At 45.4% G+C, this 25,196-nt stretch overlaps 2 protein-coding genes across 5 annotated transcripts in view; one reads left to right on the forward strand and one right to left on the reverse strand.

Moving 5' to 3' along the window:
• The first annotated feature begins 2,537 nt into the window (after positions 1–2,537).
• Positions 2,538–4,448, forward strand: Pop5 (POP5 homolog, ribonuclease P/MRP subunit). Of its 2 annotated transcripts, none has more exons than XM_050131548.1 (5): positions 2,538–2,595; positions 2,672–2,814; positions 3,612–3,761; positions 3,899–4,036; positions 4,119–4,448. In XM_050131548.1, the coding sequence occupies exons 1-5, from the start codon at positions 2,576–2,578 to the stop codon at positions 4,229–4,231; spliced, it is 564 nt and encodes a 187-aa protein (XP_049987505.1). In that variant the 5' UTR covers positions 2,538–2,575; the 3' UTR covers positions 4,232–4,448. The 2 variants fall into 2 exon arrangements, with proteins under 2 accessions (XP_049987505.1, XP_049987506.1); XM_050131549.1 differs by having other exon boundaries at positions 3,953–4,036.
• A 1,577-nt stretch (positions 4,449–6,025) lies between these two features.
• Rnf10 (ring finger protein 10) overlaps positions 6,026–25,196 on the reverse strand; it is a 32,016-nt gene continuing 12,845 nt past the window's right edge. The window contains exons 3-17 of one of the 3 annotated variants that reach the window (XM_050131546.1): positions 23,993–24,192; positions 22,223–22,313; positions 20,008–20,192; positions 19,790–19,926; positions 18,010–18,170; positions 17,432–17,557; positions 16,931–17,186; positions 16,593–16,726; positions 14,453–14,570; positions 14,179–14,280; positions 12,950–13,105; positions 10,346–10,446; positions 6,862–6,919; positions 6,617–6,778; positions 6,026–6,310 (exon numbers count right to left, since the gene is read on the reverse strand). In XM_050131546.1, the coding sequence (XP_049987503.1) occupies positions 6,237–6,310; positions 6,617–6,778; positions 6,862–6,919; positions 10,346–10,446; positions 12,950–13,105; positions 14,179–14,280; positions 14,453–14,570; positions 16,593–16,726; positions 16,931–17,186; positions 17,432–17,557; positions 18,010–18,170; positions 19,790–19,926; positions 20,008–20,192; positions 22,223–22,313; positions 23,993–24,192 (2,061 nt within the window). In that variant the 3' untranslated portion in view covers positions 6,026–6,236. Of the gene's footprint in view, positions 6,314–6,616; positions 6,779–6,861; positions 6,920–10,345; positions 10,447–12,949; positions 13,106–14,178; positions 14,281–14,452; positions 14,571–16,592; positions 16,727–16,930; positions 17,187–17,431; positions 17,558–18,009; positions 18,171–19,789; positions 19,927–20,007; positions 20,193–22,222; positions 22,314–23,992; positions 24,193–25,196 lie in introns of those variants that run through there. The other 2 variants (XM_050131545.1, XM_050131547.1) reach the window with 2 other exon arrangements.

Consider the following 25,196-nt stretch of genomic DNA (forward strand, 5'->3'; position numbering starts at 1 on the left):
GGGGGGGGGGGGGGGGGGGGGAGCTAATGACTACTGGGAGAGGCTGCGCGACCCATCGGGGGCGTCTGGCCCGCGCCGTCCCGGCTGGCCGGATCGAGGTGTTTTCTCCTGGTGTCAGTCATTCATCACTATTTACTAGTTCCCTAGGAACTCACTGTGCCGGCCCGTGCCAGTGAATCCTACCTACGCCTCCGTCCTAATAATTCCTAATAATCGGGACTAGAAGGGAAGCTGAGCTCTAGGGACTTGGTGTCCTCCCTAACAGCACCTGCTGGCCGTTGCACCAAGACCGGGGATCTGAACCCAGGCCTACGGTTCTGTTACACTAAGTGGGCAGTGAGCACAGGAGTGGACTGGAGCGCCCCAGAGCTGGGACTTTGGAGACGAATGGTTCCAAGGTTGAATTCTGGGCCTGTTCAGTATTAGGTAGGAGACACTGATCTGGGCCTGAACCGCACCTATAAAATGGGCGCAGGGTTGGGATTGAGACCGACACCAGGAAGTGTCAGGGACGCTATTTTTAGGGAGGCAGAAGAGTAGTGAGGCTGTTGTTCCCAGGCTAGGTTGAACTCTGCACACTGTGGGTCTCTGGCACTCCCTACTGGCCAAGGAGGACGCTGATCTCGGTGGTTCTGGATAGTTGGTTATTGCAATGTGTGAAAGAGAGTTCTTTGGTTCCCTAAACCTGGGGAAGATAGCGAATTTATCACGGATCTTGCAAATAGCTGTGAAAGATGTCTTACTTTATGTTACCACATCCGGTCAGACGAGGCCCGGACAGATAATACAAATAACCAAGGTCATAGAGGGCTGAGGGCTTTAGCTGCCAAGTCTGGGTTTGATCCTTGGGATGCACATGGTAGGAAAGAACCGACTCTTAAAACTCCAGCCGCGGCAAGTACACACCTACACACTTATACAACAAATAAATAAAACTAATGTAAAAATGACCTCGCTACAAAGTCAGGCACCAAGAACCCCGTGACAACAAGAAAATCAGTAAAAAATGTGTATGTGGTCCACCAAAGAAGACTGGCCGACTTAGCAGTGCATTTAAACACTACAGCACTGGGCAGATGAGGAATCGGTTTGTAGCAGAACAGATGGAATGAAAACATAGTCAAGAAGCAGACTTAGCCGGGCGGTGGTGGCGCACGCCTTTAATCCCAGCACTTGGGAGGCAGAGGCAGGTGGATCTCTGTGAGTTCGAGACCAGCCTGGTCTACAAGAGCTAGTTCCAGGACAGGCTCCAAAGCCACAGAGAAACCCTGTCTCGAAAAACCAAAAAAAAAAAAAAAAAAAGAAGCAGACTTATAGCCATGTTGCATGGAACAGGCATGCTGTAAAATATATCCATCAAGTCCCAGGTCCAGCAGCACCTATCCCTGGAGAAGTGGGAGCGGGGGCAGTGGCTCCCCCTCGCTAAGGACTTTGCGAGGGTCTAGGACCTGACCGAGTGTAGAGTTATCTATGTCACACAAGTCTTCAGTCAGCCGCACCCGAAGAATATATGCTTTGCCTTTAACCTCAGGGCTCATAAAGGCGGGCAATCTCTGTGAGTTCGAGGTTAGGCTGGTCTACAGAGTGCGTTCCAGGTCAGTTAAGGCTGTTACACCGAGAAACTCTGTCTCAAAAAACAAAAATAACAACAAAAAGAATATGCACTTTACATACAAGATTGTGAAGTGAACCAAGCAAGCATGGTGGTGCACCCGGGGAACCCCAGCCCTTGGGAGGCTGAGGCACAAGTGCTTTGAACTCCAAGCCAAACTGAAGTTAAAGACCCTGATTTAAACACACACACACACACACCCATCCCCCCCTTTTGTTTCTCTGTGTAGCCTTGGCTGTCGTGAGCTCACAATCCCTATTCTTAACAGAAAACAAAGGGCCTGGATGTGGTGGTGCGTATTGGCAATCCTGGCTATTGGCAGGAAGAGACAGGGAAATCAGAAATTTGGGGTCTTCCTTGGCAGCAGTCAGTCTGGGGTTATTTTGGGCAATATGGGTCAAAGAAATAAGGAAGGAGGGGAGGAGATTGACAAACCAATTGATAAAAACCTCCACACAACTGTCGAGGACCCCTAAAAACGTTAGCGTATTTGGCTATATGGAAAAACCTCTGCTCTGACTTCTTTAAAGGTCCCAATTCCCGCGATAGTCTCAGTGTTTTTTTATTTTTCTGTTTGTTTGTTTTGTTTTGTTTTGTTTTGTTTTTCAAGACAGGGTTTCTCTGTAGCTTTGGAGCCTGTCCTGGAACTCACTTTGTAGACCAGGTTGACCTCGAACTCACGGAGATCCACCTGCCTCTGCCTCCCGAGTGCTGAGATTAAAGGTGTGCGCCACCACTGCCCGGCTAGTCTTGGGCTTTAAGTGCAGGACTGGCCTCAAAATTCACCGTTCAACGTTGTGGAATACAAATTAATCCAGACATTCAGTGAGAAATCCCCAGCTCCCGCCTGAGGCGGACGCATGCGCTCTTACACTCTCCGAGGGAGGCGGGGCGTGGAGATTGACAGAGCACTCGGCCTGTCGGGCCCAGTCCCGCCTTCCTCCCGGATCCGGCGCGGACGCCATGGTGCGGTACAAGCACAGGTAAGAAGCGTCCTCCCCGCGCCCTCGCGGCGGGGTCGCGTGCCCCGGTTGCGCTCACCGCTGCCGTCCGCCGCAGGTACCTCCTGTGCGAGCTGGTGTCAGAGGACGCGCGCTGCCGCCTGAGCCTGGACGACCGCGTGCTCGGCGGCCTCGTCCGCGACACGATCGCCCGGGTGCACGGGACCTTCGGCGCCGCCGCCTGCTCGGTGGGCTTTGCAGGTACAGGGGCCCTGCAGCCGGGGCGAGGGAGTTGAAGTTACTAGGCTAACTGAAGATGTAGAATCCTTGTAAGAGCTATGATTTGACAGGTCACGTTAACACGTTTTAAAATGTCAGATTTTTCCCTTTTTAAAAGTTTAAAGCGCCTCAAACGGACGAGTGCACAGGAATTCTAAGGAAAAGCGGGATGAACTCGAAAGCCTTTTTTCTCCGAATGCCACATTTCAGTCCTTTACCGTACGCTTAAACTTGAATTCTGCAGATTAAATACGGTGGAGCTTCTCTCTCACTCCATTCATTGACCTGAGTGGTCAGTGACTGCTTGACATTGGAAGGTCTATCCTAAAATTCCCTTTCAAGCTGCGCACCTTGGCCATGAATTTGTCGTAGCACTCGGGAGGCAGAGAGTGGTTGTAGTCCAGCCAGGACGATAACGGGGCCGTATCGAAGGAAAAACAAAACCTTTCAAGTATGTTTTTTAGCAGGACTGGTGGGACTGGAGAAGGTTCAGCAGTTAAGAACATTTGAGGTTTTCAGTGGACCAGGATTCCATTCCCAGCACCACATGGTGATTAACTCTGGTCCCAGAAGATGACACTCAGCTCACACGTGGTGCATATACATACATGCAGGCAAAACAGCCCAAAATTTAAAAAATACCACTCAGTGATGCATACTCCCATTGACTTTTGTCTAAAACAGTTCCTGGCACATACTAGGGTTTTCCCTGTTTTTGTTTTTAATTCTGTGAATGGGGAGTTTTCCGATTGTTCCCTTCCCTTCCCTTCCTACCGTAGTTCGCTACGTCAATGCCTACACCGGAGTAGTGCTACTTCGATGCCGAAAGGAGTTCTACCGGCTTTTGTGGTCAGCTCTCCCTTTCATCACGCATTTGGAGAGCAAAGGACACCGGTACTCGTGTTTTCTCAACACACTGCACGTGGGAGGTAAGAGTGGGAGGTAAGAGTGGCGGTAGCTTGTGTGTGGTGGCTGTTTTCTTAAGTAACAGTTTCTGAACTCAGTGGGGACAGTTGCCGAGCGCCTGCTGTCCCACAAGATGTCCTTCCATCCGCCCCTGCCCCAGAAAGACAGCGACTGTTTCAAAAACTGTTGTCCACAAAAACTCTTCATGTGCCAGGTACAATTAGAACCTGTCAGAAATTCCTGATAAGGTACAACCGGAGACAGCTGTTGCCGTTGCTGCAGAATTGCACTGATGAAGGTAAGCAACAGTCAGCCAGGGCAAGCAATGACTGAGGCTCAGCGGGTAAGGTGATACCCAAGGACATCTTTCTCTCCTCTAGGGGAGAAGGAAGCCATTAAGAAGTCTTTCTCGATAAGCCATCTACTGGAGAAAGAGCCGTCCGAAGAGCTCTCAGACATTGCTGGTGAGGACACTGCGGAAGCAATAGAATGACCCTGTTTCCAGGCCCACTTGTGGGACCAGGAAGTTGGAGTTGGCAGCAGCACCCCAAACTGTGAGCCAGAGCCACAGGTCATGGCTGCCTTTACCATCCATGGTCCTAGAGGCTCTGTACAGACGTTTCCTATGTAACCAACTGAGCCGGGTGGGTGGAATATTCTTGGCTTCCAAAGCAACATTCCTAAACTACATAAAGTATTTATATAATTCATGCTTGGCCAGGTCTCTGTTTGCTATCACACTGGCCTTGAATGTGCCCCTGTGTGGTATTAGATGAATTTTAAATATTCCTAGTCCCTTAATAAGAATTCAGGCATGGCGGTACACGCCTTTAATCCCAACACCAGACTGGCTGAGGTAAGCAGATGTTTTAGGCCAGCCTGTCTGCAGAGTGAGTTCCAGAACAGCCACAATTACAGAGAAGTGTTGGGGGTGAGGAGACTCGTGTGAAGCAGAAATACTGGTGACTAACCACCAACTACAATGACATAAATCTAGGGTCGGCCCAGTGTATTTTGGGACTGCAGACACCAGGATATCCACCTGACCACTGATCAGGCGGCTTGATAAGAAATGTAGCTTTCAGCTGGCCCAGTGAGGCAGGATAGCACTTGGGAGGATTGCTGGCTTGAATGCGGACGGTTCCCAGATGGCAGGACTGTCTGGGAAGCCTACTGTTCCCAATTAGCTCTCTGCCTCCTGCTAATGGATGCAATGCAAGATGCCAGCTACTTCTCCAGCACCATGTCTGCCTCTCTACTGCCATGCTTTCCGTGATGATTATGGACTCACCCTGTATGGTGGTTTGAATAGGTATGGCCCCTATAAACTCCTGTGTTTGAAAGCTTGGCCATTAGGAGTTGTGGCCTTGTTGGAGGAATTGTGTCACTGCAGCAGCAGACTTTGAGGTTCCTGTGCCTCAACCTATACCTAGTATGGCTCACAGCTGCTTCCTCTGCCTGTGGATCAAAATATAAAATTCACAGCACCATATCTGTTGAAGCACTGCACTGCCATGCTTCTCACCATGAAGATAGTAATGGATGAAACCTGAAACTGTAAACCAGCCCTAATTAAATATTTTCTTTATAAAAGCTGCTGTGGTCATGGTGTCTCTTCACAGCCATAGAAACCCTAAGACACCCTTTGTGCCTCCATTAAACGACTGTCACTTAAAAAAAGCTTGGGGACAGAAGCTAAGAGTACTCATCATTCTTCCTGAGGATCTGGGTTCAATTCCCACACACACTCATTCTCACAAACACATGTGAGGTAACTCCAGTTTCAGGGGGATCCAACACACAGACATGCCCAAAGACAATTTTTTTTTTTTTTGAAAGCTATTGGGGGTGTGACAGGGTCCAGAGCTTTCTTGGTGAAGCTTCTCTTAAAGAATCACCAGGCAAAACTCATATCTAAGTGCAAAGGCTAAGTTACCCTGGGGCTAGCTGCCAGCTGAGATCTGGTCAGAGTAGCCACTTCCTACAAGAAAAACTTCCAATTTTGCTTTTTTTTTCTACTGTCACCACCCAGCCTTGAGCTCACAGCAGTTCCCTAAACCTAGGTGTTAAACCAGATATAGATATCCTAATCCTGCTTAATCCTAGTCCTCTGGATCTTTGACAAGGAGAATTTAACATATAGGAGAGATTCAACTATTTTAACCGACCACAGAATTGTGCTGGCAAGCCAGGAAGTCCAAACAAGACCACACAGACTTTGGTTGAGAAAATTAACATCTGAATCAAAAAGACTAACCTACAGATGAACTAAGGTCAGGAAGGTGTCTCTTGTGAGTGTCAATACTTTATTTTGGTGTAAAGACTGGAAGCTGGAAAATACACTGTATTTAAAATTTTCTTGGTTCCCCTCACATTGTGGAACCCCCCTCCCGCCCCAAGCTAATCAATCTGTTCAAACTCAAATACTTAAAAATTACAGCAGCAAAACAAAAGCACAGAAAAGAAACCAGATGGAGAAGGTGCCTGGGTGAGTAGTGTCACTTGGTGTGGACAACCGAGGTGCTGAATAGGAGCTTCTGTTTCTGCTTCTTCCGTTTCTTTCCTCCTCTGTCTTCTGAAAGAAACAGCAGTCTTAGCCCACACCGCCACCCCAGCCTGCTTCACTCACAGCAGAGTGAGCAGGCTTTGCAATCTCTCTGCCACCCCATCCCTGCCTAATGACACCGGTGTCAGGTGAGCACTGAGGTTAATGTCTGCAACCATCCTCAACCAACTCAAGTGTCTACAGCCTAGGGGCTGGAGGGATGGCTCAGTGGTTGCTCATATAGAACACACAAGACCCAAAGCCTCAATACCGGCCGGAACGGCAGCATATGTGGCTAAGCCTGAGCCCAGCGGAGTGAGTTTCCGCCCTTACCAGAGAGAGGGTCTGAAGTAGCTGGTGTGTCCAACTTCATGAAGGCTGCTTCAATAGCTTGGCTGAAGGAATTCTGGAAACTGGGCACAGGAACACGGTCAGAGTTATCACTCTCCCCATCGCTGTCCACAGGGGCAGGAGGAACCAAGCTATTATTCTCATCTAAAAAACAAAAGTTAAAATTCTAGAGCTCTTCTTCTTGAAAGGAGTTGGTCCTAACTTGCCCTTTCCTGCCCAGCTCTCACCTTTCTTTGGAGCGGTTTTGGGCCACACGTCTGCTTTTGCTTTCCCAACCCTCAGCATCTGCCAAGTGGGGACAAAAGGGAGAATGTAAACGTCTGACCAATACCCTTTTCCAGCATCAGCCTCCACAAACTCTCTGCCATGACTAAAGAGATAGTGGTGTACCCCAAAGGACTTTACTCCTTAGGAAACAGGTGAAGAATACTAAGGATAGCACAAGAGGTGCTTACAATCAGGAATACTATTTCTGATGTTCTTTCCTGTCGTTCTCAAGGCACTTTAAATGTACCTGAGCTGGCATTGTGGTTTATACCTATAACCCCAATTATTAGGTGGCTGAGGCAGGAAAACTACCTACAATTCAAAACCAGTAGGACTATATGAGTTTAAGGCTAGTATGGAGCCTAGAGATGCCAGCTCAAAAAAAAAAAAAAAATTAAAAAACAAAATTTAGGGGGCTGGAGAGATGGCTCAGAGGTTAAGAGCACTGGCTGCTCTTCAGAGGTTCTGAGTTCAATTCCCAGCAACCACATGGTGGCTCACAACCATCTATAGTAAGATCTAGTGCCCTCTTCTGTGCAGGCAGAACACTGTATATATAATAAACGGATAAATCTTTAAAAAACAAAATTACAGTATACCTTTCCAGTTTATTTTTATTTTTTGGAGGTGGGTGGGGGCAGGTCTCCCTACATAGCCCTGGCTGTCCTGTTCTGGAACTTACCATGTAAACCAGGCCTAGCCTTAAATTGACAGAAATCTGCCTGACTCTGCTGGGATTAAAGGCATTTGCTACCACACCCAGCCTACCATCCATCTTAACGAAGCATATATATGGATAACAGCCTCCTACTCTGTAAAAGCCCAACAGTGCTTTTTACCTCTTGTTACTTTCCAAATATCTCAATTATCACTGTTTAGATGCGGCCATAGACCGCATCTTACTTAAGTATAGTAAGTCAACAACAGTCCCTCTGCCCTTAAGGAACTGTCTTCATTTTTACATGGTAAGGCCAGCTCTAACTGTGGTCATTGTATGTATCCTATCAGTATTTGTTCTTGTTTTTATAGCCTGGGCTGAGCTGGAACTTGTACTGGGATTATAGGCATGGGCTTCTGCACTGAGAAACCTACAGAGGATCTCTCTACTCCAGTCTACCCACACCCGGCACAGGGTTCAAGCGAGCCTGCCTTAAGTTAAAGCTTGTGTCCCAAAGAGCGACACGAATATTCAGGATAAGTTGTGCTGTGCTAGCAAGTGCTGGTTTCCCTGGGTAATGTTTCTTGTTGTTGTTGTTGAGGGTCTTCTATACCCCAGGCTGCTCTTGAATTCTTGATCCTCCTGTCTACCTCCTAAGTGCTGGGATTTCAGGCATGCTCTTAAGTAACCTTTATCTTTTACTGTGGTGATCTTCCTAGAGTTCATGATTTTTAAATCTGAATATTATGACATCTGATTCTTCCTTTTTAAAAAATGGTGCTGGGGTTCAAACCCAGGGCTGGACTCTTATTTTTAAAAGACAATTTGATCTATGAGTTCGAGACCAGCCTGGTCTACAAGAGCTAGTTTCAGGACAGGCTCCAAAACCACAGAGAAACCCTGTCTCGAAAAATCAAAAAAAAAAAAAAGATAATTTGAATGCATCACCAATATTTATTCTCCAAGAAATATTTATGTGTTTAATCTTAAACTAGTCATGAGTAAAGAGACAAATCCAAACTATAGGCCAGGAGTGGTGGTGCGCACCTGCAATGCCAGCACTCAGGAGGCTGAGGCTTGAGAATCCGAAGTTCAAAGCCAGCCTGAGTTAGATGGCAAAACTACAAACTGGTCTGGATGTTTCAAAACCACTCATTCAAGGGGAACAAGACTATAATGGCCCAAAAGAGGCTGAAGATGCTTAAAAACTAGATGTAAGGAATCTCTGAGAGCATCCTGAACTGAGAATGAGGAAGAACACTGGAATAAGTGGGGAGAGAGCAATACCCTGGAGTATTAGACATGGTAACAACTGCATTTACTGGATGTGACATTGGTTGTTCAGAGAAAAAACTACTGTCCTCAATATGCCTCTTCTAGGTATGGAATGAAATGCCACTGTGGTATCTACAACTCTCTACACAGAAAAGAGAAAGTCCCAGCTCAGGATCACTCAGAGACTGAGCTATGCTGTGAGTTACAGAATAGCCTGCACTCCTATGCGAGACCTTTCCCAAACAAAACAAAAAACCCACAACCACAGGGGGAGGGAAGGGGGAAAAGAAGAAAAAACACAATTTGTGACTCCAGGTAAAATATAATGTTTGTGATACTATTCTTTCAACTTTTCAATCTTTCAACTTTTCAAAAGTAAAACTGAGAAGCAGTGTCAGTAAAACAGTTTTCAACAACTTAGCTGGCTAACTAATAACCCCTCTGAGGCAGGAGGATTCAAAGTTCAAGGTCACTCTTGACAGTTAGTTTGAATGAGATCCCAGCTAAAGGAAGCATATAAAATTAAGCAAATGCCTATAATCCCAGTACCAAAAAGGCCATGATAGGAAAATACAAATTCAACACCTCAGTCTAGCTTACCACGCCATTTAATTCTGGTCTACGCCTCAGCACAGACGACCATTATTATCAAGTAGACAGTCTCCATCTTTTTCCTTTCGAAGGTGTACTCATAACCATCCTCCTTACCCCAGTGCAGCAGCTAATGGCACGAGGCATTTACCATCAAATCTTTTACTTACTTTCAACTTAGGAGTTTACCAGATGTAATCTTATTGTAAACTGAGAAGCAGCTAGACGATGGGGTCCCAACCTTCCTAAGGCTTCGACTCTAACACAGTTCCTCATAGTGTGGTGACCTCCAACCATAACATTATTTTTGCTGCTACTTCATAACTGTAATTTTGCTACTGTTGTGAATTGTACTGTAAATATCTGATCTGCGACCCCCAGGTTAAGAACTAATGATCTAGACTAAAGCATTATTATTAAAGATTCTAAGGTCTGGCTTCCTGTGAAGCTGTCCACCCACTTGTCTCAATTACCTGAGCATAGATGACAATGTGTTTGCTTGTTGTCTTCCTACCTGACCACCAAGGGATGTGGCGGTGGCTAGTTACAGAGTAACTAGGATGACCTTTCCCTCTCAAGATGTAGAGGATTTAGTGTACATTATATAAATATTACTCACACTAAGGTCCTAGAAGCAGCTGAAATTAACTGATGCAGCCCCTCACCTAGGACACTTGGATTCTCAATAACTAGTAAGAACTCTGTTCTTGAGAAAGTCCCCCACCATAGTGCATCTGACCAGCAATCCAACTGGTGGTGGTTGGCTGCCCTCTCCATGCATCTGCCCTCAGCTACTTCTTGCTGCTTGAAGCTCTCAGCCAGCAGGAGGCTCTCTGTCCAGCTGTGCTAGGCTGAGGGGCAACGATCCCTGGATGAGGTTCCCAGACCAGCAGCAGAGCTCATGTGGGCAAAAGATTTACCTGGGCAAAGGAAAGGAAGGGAGAGTCTTCTTCCAGACTCCCAACGCAGAAGGAGGGACTGCCCTGACTGGTAGTGGGTGACAAAGGGGTCAGCAGAAAGTCTGAAAGGGAATCAGAGACCTCATTACATGAGTTATGTTCCAAAGAATGAGCATTCTCTTAACAATAGCCATGAAAGCCAGGCATGGCAGCACAGGCAGCCAGGCAGGCAGGAGGGTGTTTGATGTCAGCTCCAGCAATGTAGTGAGTTCCAGATCAGCCTGGCTTGAGAGCACCTTACCTCAGAGAGGGAGGGAAAGAGGGAGAGGAGGAAAGACTAAGTCAGGGCTGGATAACAAAAGGTAATCCTTGATTCAAGTGTTTTTTTTTTTTAAATAAGCCGGGCGATGGTGGCGCACGCCTTTAATCCCAGTACTCGGGAGGCAGAGGCAGGCGGCAGGCGGATCTCTGTGAGTTTGAGACCAGCCTGGTCTACAGAGCGAGTTCCAGGACAGGCTCCAAAGCCACAGAGAAACCCTGTTTCGAAAAACCAAAAAAAAAAAAAAAAAAAAAACCAAAAAAATAAATAAAAATAATAATTTATTTATTATGTATAAGATATTGTCTGCACATATGCCTGCAGGCCAGAAGGGGGCACCAGATCTCATTACAGATGGTCGTGAGGCACCATGTGGTTGCTAGGAATTGAACTCGGGACCCCTAGAAGAGCAGCCAGTGCTCTTAACCGCCGAGCCATCTCTCCAGCCCAATTCAAGTGTTTTAATTCTGACATGTTCTTACACAACAAAAACATTGTACATCAACCTACACCATGAACAGAGAAGGCATTTCTTCACGTCACTGCAACACTGGGATGCAGCCCTTCCCCGGAAGTGTTACACCGTCCACACAGGCTGGCTTTCAAGCTAGGGTTGCTCCTGACTGTAATCCTAGCGCTTGGTAAATTGAGGCAGGTGCATCGTGAGTTCAAAGTCAGTCTGGGCTACATAGCAAGCCTGTCTCAAAATATAAAAACAAAAGGCTGGCTCTCAAAGATTAGTTGTTTGCTACTGACTGGTTTTATGTGGGCAGACAACTTCAATAAAAAAACCCTGCCAGATCCTCCTTTATGGCCGGCCACCGTGACATGGAAACACTCAGGATTTAAGACACACACCAAATTAGTCTTCCTCTCAAGAGTCCTAAGTAGTATTCTGTCCTTTCTCACACATCAGTCTCTCCACTGGCTCAGGGACTGCTAGGCAAGGGCACCATGTCTCTCCTAGTAGCAGGCTTCCACACTAATCCAACATTAGTTGGCAGTTTCACTCTGAGGACCAAACTATTCTTCCTGATGCCTTAGAAGCCCAAAATTGCAAAACAAAACAAAACCTGTTGATGGAGGTGGGTCTTGTATCTTATCTGTTGCTTTCATTGGTTAATAATAAAGAAACTGCCTCGGCCCTCATAGGACAGAAAATTAGGTAGGCGGAGTAGACAGAAGAGAATGCTGGGAAAAAGAATCTTAGTAGGGAGTAGCCATGATTCTCCCACTCCAGACAGACGCAGGTTAAGATCCTCTCTGGTAAGCCAGCTCATGGGCTACACAGAATATTAGAAATGGGTTAGAACAATATGTAAGAGATAACCAATAAGAAACTGGAACTAGCCGGGCCAGGCAGTGTTTAATAGAATACAGTTTCCGTGTAATTATTTCGGGCATAAGCTAGCCATGCGGGTGGCCGGGTGCAGGGGACGCAGCCCCGCTCCTATTTCAACAACCTGTCAGATGAAAACATCCTCTACCCCTCAGTTAGTGTAACCGGTGAGTCACAGCATTCTTTCATGTAGCAATTTCCTTCCCAGTTAACTGGAAAAGCATCATAGTTAGACTGTCCTCAAGAACCAGGTTCTAGCCCCAGTTCCTACCACTAAAGTTCCTGTACATTATTAGTCTCAGGATCTATGCTGGCTAGTTTTTATGTCAACTTTACACACACTAAGGTCACCTAGGAAGTAGGACTCTTAACTCCATTGAAGCAATACTTCCTAAGAATGGCCTATAGGTAAGTCTGTAGGACACTGATGACTGAAGTGGAAAGGCCCAGTGTACCACAGCAGGTGGCCCACATACAGCTCATAAATTTTTAAATGAACCATTTCCTACTGTGCATTTAGTAATCTTATTTTTCCCCTAATTACAATCAATATTATAACAGAGACAGTAACAAACATGCTCAAACGTGAAAACTAGAAGAGGAAAATAAAACAAAAACAAAACCCAGAGCAGATAGGTCCGAGGAAACAAACTGCTCTGAGGTTGAGAAGCCAACAAGGTCTAAGCCAGCATAACCAACAGGCAAGGGCGATAAAATAACAATCAGTGTAACTCAGGACTATCACGTTTTTCACTTAAATGTCACATTATACCAAGTTGGTCAGAGTTGTAATTCAGACACCAGGACTTTAAGGTCTAGGGCATGGAGAGTTGGCTCAGTGGTTAAGAGCACTTGTTCTTGCAGAGGACCTGGGTTTGGCTTCCAGTAACCACACACACATATTTAAAAATTAAATCAAATTAAAGCTCTAGCCAGTGGCAGAATTCACTAAATATCAGCTCTTTACCTGCATGAGAACCTGGACTTCTGCTAAGAGGAGAAAGGGAGAGGGCCCCATGGCCCTCTGTGCTGGTGGGACCCAAAGCAGAATCAGAGGAGCAGGTATAGGAATTGAAGGCAGGAAACTGCTGAAGGTTCTCTAGGGGAATGTGGACTTCAGGATCTGCAAAGCAAAGGTTAAATAAGTCCATTACATAACTGTTTGGAATTTTTCTAGAGAGGGGCAATCTGGAGGGCCTAGAGGATGCAAACAATTATGAATCTATGTCTTTGCTTTCATACAATAATCCATGCTATGTGTAATCCAGAATAAAGGAGGCTGGAACAGTAAGAGCAAATTTAAGGTCATCCTAGGCTATATAAACCAAGCCGTACCCCCAATCCCTCAAAAAGAGAAGACTAGCTATGGTGCAAGCCTAGACAGTTTCAGCCCTTAAGAGACAACTCAAGGTCAGTCAGGTCTACACAGTAAGTAGGTTCAGGCTAAACAGTGAGCTGTTGTCTCAACAAAACACAACAACAAAAAAAAAACTTTAAATGAAATAAGAAGAGAAAAAAAGACAAAAAAACTTTTTTTTGAGACATTTGTTTTCTTAAAGTTTAGGGTGTATACTTGCTACAAGGTTCTAAAAGCCCAAGCATATACTCACTTCACTTTACCAAGCCAACTTGTATTTGCTGTACTGGATGGAACTGGGAGAGCTTAGTCCTTTCCCCAGTCCTCAGCTTGTCTGCCCCCCCCCCCCCCCCTTTCTCTGAGACAGGTCTTCTCTGTGTAACCGTCCTACCTGTCCTGGAACTGGCTCTGTAGACCAGGCTGGCCTCGAACTCACAGAGATCCTCTACCTCCTGAGTGCTGGGATTAAAGGCATTCGCCACCACACCCAGCATTTTTTTTTTTACTTTATCTCTGCATCTAAGTTTTCAGTCTAAATCACCAGACCCTGCTCTGGTGCTTGTTTTCTAGTGGATAATGAGGCCCTCAAGTCACATTAATCCCCTAGACTTAGTGACTTATTCTAGAGTCAAATCAGAAGATTGCATCCTGATCAACAGAGCTCTCACACCCAAACCCTGCACATGTTTTCCATGGGTCTGAACAGCACTTTGAACAGCACTCCAATTCCCTACCATGTAACAAATGGCAGAGCATAAGCAAGCAGCCTGGCTTCTGCAAGGAGCCGCACAGATTCACACACAGCAAAGCTAAGCAAACACAAGAGCTCTTGAACTTACACCTGCCCTGTCTCTTGTTCTCCTCCATTTCAATTCTGCGCTCTCGGCGTCGCTCCTCTCGAGCCTTCTTTTGGCGCTGACGCTTTCTTTTCTCAATGTCATCTGTGGGTTGGTCAAGTTGTAAGAAAGCTAGATCACCCATCATTAACTACTAGATGACTAGTAGCCAGTGGGTCATCTGGCCTAGACAAATGACTCTTTCAGGATACAGCTTAAGCCCTTCCTCCCATACTAGGTTCCCAGTACAAAGAGAAGCAAAACAGTTCTTTCTCACCTGAGAACATCTCGAGAGTTTCCTTAGAAACCACAGGAGGCTGCAGAGCCAGTTCACAGATGCTGAACTCACAGGTGAGTGGCAAGTGAGAGAGATACCTATGGCGCTGTCGAACATCCTACATTGAAAACAGAACCAATGCTCAACAGCTCTTAAGAGCAAAGGATCCCAACCCAACATCCCAACAGTATACACACTCAGCACTGTAACTCAGAAGAAGAATGCCACTGTTGAATGGCATTCTCTTTTGAGAAGAGAAGAAAATGCTCTTTTGAAAGGCAGATACTATGGGCAACCTACAGGTGGAACATCCATGGGGGGCGGGGATGATAGAGAGATGACTGAGTGGTTAAGAGCACTGGTTGATCTTCCAGAGGTACTGAGTTCAATTTCCAGCACCCAACAGTGACTCACAACCATCTGTAATGGGATTTGATGCCCTTTTCTGGCCTACAGAGCACTCATACCCCCCACCGCACAGGAAAAAAAAAAAACATTCATCAATTCATCAGACTCAGGGTTCCTTGGATTGAGCTGTAAGTGAGTAAATTGAGCCCAGTAACAAACTGATCTAAAGCTGGCCATTGTTTCTAACTGTCTAGGGTCCACTATCAGAGAGTGAACAGGAAAAACCAAAGTGTATGTACTCAATGACAATGAAACAAAAAAAAAAGCCTGGAACTGGGAACCACTGATAGAATCAATGACAATGGAAAGGAGGAAGGGTAAAGCAAGACCTACTGAGTGGAACACAAAACCAAAGTCAGTTCACTTAAGTTTCTATTCTTTTTCTGGATTTATTTCATGCAAAGTTTTTTTTGTTTGTTTGTTTTGTTTTTTTTTCTTTGAGACAGGGTTTCTCTGTAGCTTTGGAGCCTGTGCTGGAACTAGCTCTTGTAGACCAGGCTGGCCTGGAACTCACAGAGATCCACCTGCCTCTGCCTCCCAAGCACTGGAATTATAGGCATGCACCACTACCGCCCGTCACCCAAGGATCTTTTATTTTACATCTACAATTCTATAATCAACACAGGCATATTTACTGAATGACAAAAAATTCACATATGTAAACCAAACCATAATTCAAAGGTACCTTTCAAAACTAAAAACACACTCCTGTCTGTGTGACCAAGCATAAAACATTGAAGGACTTTGGGGTTTTGAACATTTCTCTCAACGGTAAAAAGAGAGAAAGGCAAGGGTGTGGTGGTGCACACTTGGCCAGCCTGGTCTATACAGCAAGTTCTAGCATAGTCAGAGAGCTACATAACAAGATCTTGCCTCAAAAAATAAATAAAAATCAATTTAAGCCAGGCAGTGGTGGCTCACACCCTTAATCCCAGCACTTAGGAGGCAGAAGCAGGCAGATCTCTGTGAGTTTGAGGCTAGCCTGTTCTACAAGAGCTAGTTCCAGGAGAGGCTCCAAAGCTACAGAGAAACCCTGTCTCAGAAAAAAAAAAAAAATCAATTTAAAGGAGGTGGGTGGGTGGGACAAGAACAAATGCATATGGAATGAAAAAGAAGATACCAATCCCCCAATCGCAGAAAATGACCCTGAGAAGCAGGGCAGTCCATCTGACACTGAGACCTGGCACGATCTTAAAGCAGCATCTAACATTTAACACAATTCACTGCACCATCACTAATAAAGAGCTATAAATCAAGTCGCAGGATAGAGCTGTAGCTCAGTGACAGAATGCGCTAGCACACACACACTGAGTTGTTACCCAGGACTACAATAAGCTTGAACAAACAAAAAACAATTAAAACAAATCATAGCACTTCTGTGATAGAGGTAGGAGGGACACAAGTTCAGATATCCTTAGCTATAGGGCCTAGGCTGCATGAGACACCCTCTCAAAAAAATTAATAACTGTCAAGTGTGGTAGTACACACCTTTAAACCCAGCACTTGGTAAGCAGAGGCATAAGGCCAGTCTGTTCTAAGTAGCAAGTTTCAGGACAGCCAGGGATATAAAAGAGAAACCCTGCCTCAAAAATAAATAAATAAACAAACAAATAAACCACAACAAACTTATTAAGGGCCCCAAAGGTCTCTATAGTCTTACTCTAGTTAGGCCTACCCCAAAGAGATTAGACTAATGTCACATCCTGCTATTCCCCTCTACAGAAAGCCTTACCTCAGACATGGAATACCCAGCAATCTCTACCACTGTCGCTGAGATCTTCTCTGGGCTCTGCTCCAGGCTGCCATACTCCCGCACAAGGCAGCGCACATTGACTGGGTGCAGGAACATGTGTTGTCCATCCTCCGCTAAAGACAAGAGCTCCGTCACATGAGCCCAGGCCAGCCTTCAGCAGGGACCTCTCCCAGCTAGGCCTGCCACTCCTACTTGCTGCTGGAAAGCAGTCAGTCAACCCCCAGGATCTGGTAAAGACGCCTCCCCCTGTTCAGAGTACCAGGTCATCCCTTTCAAATACCTCTTAAGGAAACCAGCCCTCCTCCTGGGGCCCTCACCTTGGTAGAAGTAGTAACAAGGAGAGCTGCTCAGCTGGGTGAAGCCTGGCATAGTGATGGGTTCCTCCTGGCTTGACTCAGTACAAATGGTCCCCTCCCCAAGATTGTCATCTGCTACCTCTGACTCCTCACAGGCTTCTGGTTCAGACACTGCTTCCTCTTCTTCTACCAAAGGGAGAGCAAGAGGACGAGGGGAATCCAGAGAACAAACTTCTGCAGTTTCTTCATCGAAAGCAGACAGATACTCTAGCACACCCTGCTGGAACAAACCGTAGGTCAACAGAAAGTACTATGCCCTGTTTCATGAAATGATGTGGCAAAGATAGGCCTAAGATCCCTGGATGCTCATCTGAGCTCTCATGGCCATCCCCATCCTTGGAAAAAGCTGACAGACCTGGTCACAAGGACACAGCCAACAGTCACCATCTCTTCCTACACCAGCCCCACAGCCCACAGCAGTCTTAAGAACGACAGTCACTCAGTTCTAACAGGCACACTGACCTTCCTGGGTTGGAAAACAGACTCCTTCGCCAGGGGAGCCATCAGCACCAGTTGTTCCAGAGCAGCCACAACTCCAGGGACCTCCCCTCTGCCTCCAGCTACTCCAGACAGAGCCTCTTCCCGAATCTAAAACCACCAGAGAAAAGACCAGAAACATACTCATTCTGAAGGTCAAGCAAGTGAGTGATTCTCACGGCTCAAGTTGGAGAATCCCTGTTTTAGAGGATACAGTAGATACTGAATTCTTTCTTTGGCTAATTCAACTTACTCCAATTTCTTAACAAGTGTTGCCAAGGCCTGGCAAACCATCATACACACTCCACAATGTCTCCCAAAACACCTTCATAACTCATAAGTATTTTCCTAGACAAGGAAACTACTTCCTTATTAACTGAGAATACAGCTCAAAAAGAAACCCATCGTGATAATGAGTCACAAAAACATTCTGAGCAGTTACTTTTAGCTCTCAAAGAGTCTGAAAGCTCTCAAAGTCAATCCTTCCTTCCTCTTACCACTTAAATAACGTTTTCAGTCTCCTGGATCTGCGGGAACTTGGTTTTCCATTCCCAATGACTTACCTTAACCTCCTGGATAGCAGCCTCAATAAAGCAGGACTCAGGAGTGTGCTTCTCCTCTGCAAGCTGCTGCTCCAGGGCTACTTTCTCTTCCAGAACTACTCGGCGCAGCACCTGTTCCTTAGAGGCCAGCAGCAACTTGGAGTACTGGCTGTGCTGTTCATCTGCAAGAAAGGCAATGGACGGGGCTGGAGAGATGGCTCAGTGGTTAAGAGCATTGCCTGCTCTTCCAAAGGTCCTGAGTTCAATTCCCAGCAACCACATGGTGGCTCACAACCATCTGTAATGAGGTCTGGTGCCCTCTTCCGGCCTGCAGGCATACACACAGATAGAATACTGTATACATAATAAATAAATAAATATATTAAAAAAAAAAAAGAAAGGCAATGGATCACAAAAACACAGCTCTCAAGTGCTGTGACTGAATAAAACTGTCTCACACATACTTTTTCTGACCTAGGAAAAAATGAGACTAAGTATAACTTCCTGAAAACATTAACAATAATCTTAAACTAAGTTAATTCAAGAAGTCTAAGAAACCAGAAAAAAAGGGCTGGGGAGATGGCTCAGTGGTTAAGAGCACTGGTTGCTCTTCCAGAGGACCCGGGTTCAATTCCCAGTACCCACATGGCAGCTCACAACTGTCTCTAACTCCAAGATCTGACACCCTCACACAGACATAAATGTAGGCAAAACACCAATATACATGAGAATAAATATATTTTAAAAAATCAGTCTAATATCTACTAATTAGAACATTAAGCCTAACCATAAGGAAATGCTTAGAAAGGTGTTTTCTAAGAATGAGGCACTAGTGATGTGAACAAGCACTGTATCGTCCATCTACTGTGTAAGGGCTAGAGACAGCTCAGCAGTTAAAAGCATTTAAATTATTTTAAAAATAAAACACGATCTCTGTGTGTTTGAGGCCAGCATGTTTTACATAGTCACTTCCAGGACAGCTGGAGCTACATAATGAGATTCTGTCTTGAAAAAGCAAAATCCAGGGCTGGAGAGATGGCTCAGTGGTTAAGAGCACTGGCTGCTCTTCAAGGAGTTCTGAGTTCAATTCTCAGCAACCACATGGTGGCTCACAACCATCTGTAGTGAGATCTGGTGCCCTCTTCTGGCGTGCGGGCATACATGGAGGCAGAATGTTGTATACATAATAAATAAATCTTTAAAAAAGAAAAAGAAAAATCCTAGAGCCATACAATATACAACATAACAGTTGTCAAACTAGTATAGCTAACCCCAATCTCAAAAGAATGAGTGAGCTGAAGAAGCCTAACATTTTGGGGGTACCTTTAGGAAAAAGACTCATGGATGGCTTATTTCCTTACTTCCCCAATACTTTGGATTTTTGAGACAGTTGTCCCATGAAGCTCAGGATGGCTCCAACTTGCTATAGTCAAGGGTGACCTTGAACTTCTTCTGGTCCTTCAGTCTCAGCCTCTTGCTAGGATTACAAGTGTGCATAACTCTGGCTAGCTCTTCCCTTGTATTTCTGTTCTGTCAGTGCTGGGAGTTGAACCTATAGATTTGTGCATGATAGGCTGCCCCTGTTTAGGGACAGGTTCTCATTATATGGCTAAAACTGGTTTAGCCAAAGGATGGATTTTTATTGTTGCTGTTGTTTTTGAGACAGGATTTCTCTGTCTAGCCCTGTTATCCTAAAACTCACCCTATAGGCCAGAATGGCCTTGAACTCAGAGATCCTTCTGCCTCTGCAGCCTGAGTGCTGGGATAAAAGGTGTGCACCCTCTAAATGACTCATGCTCACCTCCTAGATGAATAGGCTGGTCTACATTCATCCACTTGGATTTAGGCAAGGCCACCAACACTCCTTTCTCTCTCTTCATCAGCTGCATTGTAATGGTGTCACCCACAGCGTACTGGCGTGACTCTGTGGCAACAACACTGAGACAACGACGTTTAGCAGAGTGAGATGAAGCAGAGTGAGGAGGCAGCAGGCTAGGGTCTAATGACTCTCAGTCTTACCTCTTGAGATCCTTCTTATGCACAGAACTGTAGCAGATGGGACATTTACTCCAGGCTTTCTCACTGAGTGAAAGATAGTGCAGGATGCATGCCCAGCAGAAAATGTGTCCACAGCGGGTTATCTTGGCTGCAGTAGGTGGATAGAGGCATATTGGGCAAGATGGCACTTCATGGCTACAGATGCGCTGAAACACAATGACAGCAGAACATCACTGCTTTCAGAACTGACTATGGAGAGGCTGAGAAAGTCTCTTGTATCTCACCACTTCTTTACCAGACTGTCTAACAGAAGAGTCAGCTAGAGAGCCGGCTCAGCAGTCAGAGCACTTGCTGCTTCACTGTGTGGTCTGAATGAGAATGGCCTCCATGCCATTCCCAGTTAGCTCTGTCTCTGCTTGCTGGGTGTTGTTTCAACATGTAAATTCTCAGCTACTGCTCTAGTACCATGCCTGCTGCCGCGTTCCCCTCCAGGACAGTCATGGAGGTATCCTCGGAAACTGTAAGCAAGTGCTCAAACAAACAGTTTCTTCTATAATTCATGTCTCATCACAGCAATAAAAAGACATTCTCTTGCAGAGGACCCAGATTCAGTTCCCAGCACTCACAATATAGCTCATGACCCTCTGTAACTCCAGTTCCAGGAGATCTAACGCCCCTTTCTGGCCTATACAGGTACCAGGCCTGCACACAGTGTACTTACAAATACATAGGCTCCGGGCAGTGGTGGCACACACCTATAATCCCAGCACTGGAGAGGCAGAGGCAGATCAATCTCTGTGAGTTCGAGGCCAGCCTTGTCTACAAGAGCTAGTTCCAGGACAGGCTCCAAAGCTACAGAGAAACACTGTCTCGAAAAACAAAAAAAAGAATAAATAAAACCTGTTTAATAGTACAAGTATAAGGATGCACAACACATTTTAAGTAAATTAAGAAAGCCACAATCATGGGTTAATCAAATAGGACAGTTAACCAGACACTTGGAGGGTCTACATTACAGGCAAAAATGACATAAATTACAGCATTCCATTTACATTTTTAGTTTTTCAAGACAGGGTTTCCAGTAGCCATGGAGCCTGTCCTAGAACTCCTTTTGTAGACCAGGCTGGCCTTGAACTCACAGAGATCTGCCTGTCTCTATTTCCGAGTGCTGGGATTAAAGGTGTGCAACGCCACTGCCTGGCTACAATAATTTATTTATTTTTATTTATGACCAGTGACTAGTGTTTTGCCTGCATGTATGTCTGTGTAAAGAAGTCAGATCCCCCAGAACTGGAGTTACAGACAGTTGTAAGCTGCCATATGGGTGTTGGGAATTGAACCCTGGTCCTTTGGTTCAACAGCTGAGCCACCTCTCTACCCCGGCTACAATTTTTAAATATATATTTAGCAGAGGCATAAAAGTTCACATTTAATTTACTGATCATCTTCCAATAGAGTAGTGAAGACCTTCACTTTACATGTGTTTGCTTTTTAAACAATGTATATAAAATGTTTTTTCTTCTAAGCATTCTATGTCATTCTTAGATGACTGTATAAATTTTTAAAGTAACAGGAGTCCAAATTTGTCAGAATAACATACATAAAAAGTAATAGCACTTATTATTTTAAAATAACTAGATTATATACCGTTAGGATCAACAAGGAAACACAAGTTCATAACCTAACCAGAAAAAATGCAAGCATGGCTTTGCAGAAAATACAACCACTTGATAATCTGATACTACTTACAACAAGGGGCTGCCAGTAAAGAAAAGCCTATGTAGCTGAGCTCAGCCTGGGTAGGAAAGTATTGAGAGCTCCTCTAACAGAGTCCTGGTTACGACTTCCTTGGCAAGTGACTGATAGAAAGGAATGCTTACATACCCTTGGAGCAGAGCCTTCCATATCCCAAGTCCACTTGGTAACAAAATAAACTCCAAGAGGAACAAGAAACTGACCTCAGAAAAATATGTGCCATAAGACTAGTCAAAAATTGATATCCAAGCTAGGCGGTGGTGGTACACGCCTTTAATCCCAGCACTTGGGAGGCAGAGGCAGGCAGATCTCTGAGTTTGAGGCCAGCCTGGGCTACAGAGTGAGTTCCAGTACAGCTAGGGCTTAGGGCTACATAGAGAAACCCTGCCTCAAAAAAAAAAAAAAAAAAAAAAGTATCCTAACTTAACACTGCTTGCTAACAGCTTTTCTTTAGCTCTCCCGCTGACGCTGCTCCACTCACCACTTGTTCCACAAAGTCCCAGTTGACTAAGGTGTCAGGGTCAGCAAAATGAGCTGTGTAGTCCTGGTCTTCAGACACCACAAACTGGCAGCTAAAAAGAACAGGAAAGACAGAGGGTACGGAGACTGTCAGAATCACCAGGGCCTCAGCACAAACTCGTCACCTCTCAGAGGCCATCATGATGCTGGTGAAGAGCAGCTGAGGCGAGGCTGTGGCAGCATGACCCCAAACATTAGCCACAGCTCTGAGCCTTGGCTCCATGAGGAGTCTAGACTCAGTGGGCAGATGCCCAAATCCATCAAGTTTTCTTCTGCTTCCAAGTCCAGCCAAGTTCCCTGCTGTTCTCCCTTGAACTAAAATTAGCTCAGACTGAGACTTCCTCCCTCAACCCTTGGACCCTATGAATACAGCTCATCTTCCAGGCAGTAGAAAGCTATTCTCAATCATTTGAGAGCAGTCTGCATTTAAGTACACAATGATGCTTCGGTTTATACCCAAGAGCCAATCTTGCTTTCCTGCCTACTCCATCTTTATCAGTTCCTAGCAATGAGCCTTCCTAGAACTTCCTAGAACATAACAGTTGGCCTCCACATGTGCACGAGAAACACACACACATGCTGGAGAGATGTCACTTTAAAAGAAAATACTGCTCTAGCAGAGAACCTGAGTTCAGTTCCTAGCACTCATGTCAGGAGGCTCAAGGCTGTCTAAAACTCCAGTTCTGGGGGAACTGAAAGCCTGTCCCACTTTGAACACCAACATTCATGTGCACACACAGTTTAAAATAAAATCTCTGAAAAACAGGGTGCATACTTTTTTGTTTGCTTATGTTTATTAAATAAAAATAAAGGTTAACATAAATTTGTGTGTATGGGTGTTTTGCCAGCCTGTGCACCAGCTGGATGTAGTGCCCTCAGGGCTAAAAGAGGGCATCAGGCGCCCTGGAACAAGTTACAGATGGCTGTGAGCTACTATGTGTGTGCTGGGAAAAAAACCTGGGTCCTCACCAGGTGATGACAGCGAATGCCTTTAATCCCAGCACTCGGGAGGCAGAAGCAAGTTTAAGGCCAATCAGGGTTATACAGAAAACCCCTGTGTCAAAAAATAAAGAAAACAGGAGTCTGGGTCCTCTAGAACAGAAGCTAGTACTCCAGCCTCCAGAGTGCTAACTTTGTGCAACCATTTGATCAAAAGTGCCTGGTAACTAGAGTTAAAGCCTTGAGAGAAAAAGTCAAGGCATGTTTCCCACTCACAATGGTGCCTCCAGCTAGAATCCACAGCCTAAGAAACATTGTATGAACTGCATAAGGGAAAGAACCACAGCACTCAAAGTCAAGTGTGCCCTGCAAAGCATAGGGTCTGTCCAATTAGAGCTGAGGAAACAGTGCTAAACCACACTGGCCTGTCCAAGGAGAGCTCACCATGGAAGATCTTTGCTTGCACCTCAGCTCTTCCTCTACTAAGCTAAGCACACAAACACTTAAGTCAAAACTGTTCTTCTGTGGTCCCCACCCTCCCTGGACCCATGATTTCTTCCCAGTCCACTGCATACCAAGGCTCAGACCACACACCATTCCTAGCCCCGGAAGTAACACCAAGCACTATGTTCTCTAAGTGCTGAGAACATCCATTCAGAAACATGACAGGAAAAAAAGACAACATCAATTTCTTTTCTATTTTTTCCCCCATAAGAGTTTAGAGGACGTTTCCTTCACAGAGTTCAACCCATCTAAGTAGGTTCAATTTCATTTTAGGAGTGGAAATACTCACTTAGCCTGTAAAAAAAGTTCCTTATTAAAAGGCTTATGTCCCCACTTGTTTCTTTTTCCCCAGCTGCCATGTCCACTGCCTTCAAAGTGACCTGCCTGGCCACGGGGTTCAAAGGTGAAATTCAACAAGTGGTTCAAGTTGATCTTCTTAGGGCCAGAGAACTGGGCAGGGCTAAACTCTGCCCGTTGAGCCTCTGCTACCTAGAAAGAATGACAATATTTTAGATTGAAAGAATTTACCAACCGATAGCAGAAATCAACACAATCCTGCTTCCACATGGCTGAAAACAGTAGAACACTGGTTTAAATGCTTGCCTAAGATATGTATGAAAGTGAAAAGAGGAAAACGCCTTTAGTATGATTTGGGAGCTGACTGGTGGTCCCAAAAGAAAAAGCCTGGTGGGGGCTGGAGAGATGGCTCAGTGGTTAAGAGCACTGCCTACTCTTCCAAAGGTCCTGAGTTCAATTCCCAGCAACCACACTGTGGCTCACAACCATCTGTAATGACATCTGGTGCCCTCTTCTGGCCTGCAGACATACACACAGACAGAATGTTGTATACATAATAAATAAATAAATATTAAAAAAAGAAAAAAGAAAAAGCCTGGTATAGCTTATCCTTCCACCTTTCTAATGTGACAACTAGAAAATCATGCTGCTGAAGCTGGGGACATAGCTCAGTGGTAAAACACTGACTAGCATGTACAAGGCCCTGGATTTGATCAGTAGATCTGCTTAAAAAAAAAAAATAATTCCCCAGGTGTGGTGATACATGCTTTTAATACCATTACTATTCAAGCCAGCTCCTGGTCTACAAATCTCTAGGCCAGCCAAAGCTATAAAATGAGACCATTTCAAAAAATAGCACTTGTTTCTGATGCAGAGGTTCAATTTCTAGCCACCATATAGCGTCTTACAACAGATTCTAACTCTAGTTCCAGAGGATCTGACACCTTTCTTTTGGCCTTTTCCAGTATCTGGCACAAGGACTACTGCACAGACATACATGCAGGCAGAGCACTCACGCACGCACACACACTCACACAGACAATAATAAACAAATACATGGCTTTGGGGAGGGGGCGTGCAGGAGCACTGCATCTGAGGCAGTCTTGCTGTAGAGCCTTGGATCCGTGCTCCTGTTTCCCAAACACTGGACCACAGGCCTGCAGCTTGCTTTCCACTAGACAGCACCATTCTACAGT

This window comes from Alexandromys fortis, unplaced genomic scaffold (genome assembly GCF_014885135.2).
Source record: "Alexandromys fortis isolate MF-2015 unplaced genomic scaffold, M_Fortis_MF-2015_v1.1 scaffold_382, whole genome shotgun sequence".
Lineage (NCBI taxonomy): Eukaryota > Metazoa > Chordata > Mammalia > Rodentia > Cricetidae > Alexandromys > Alexandromys fortis.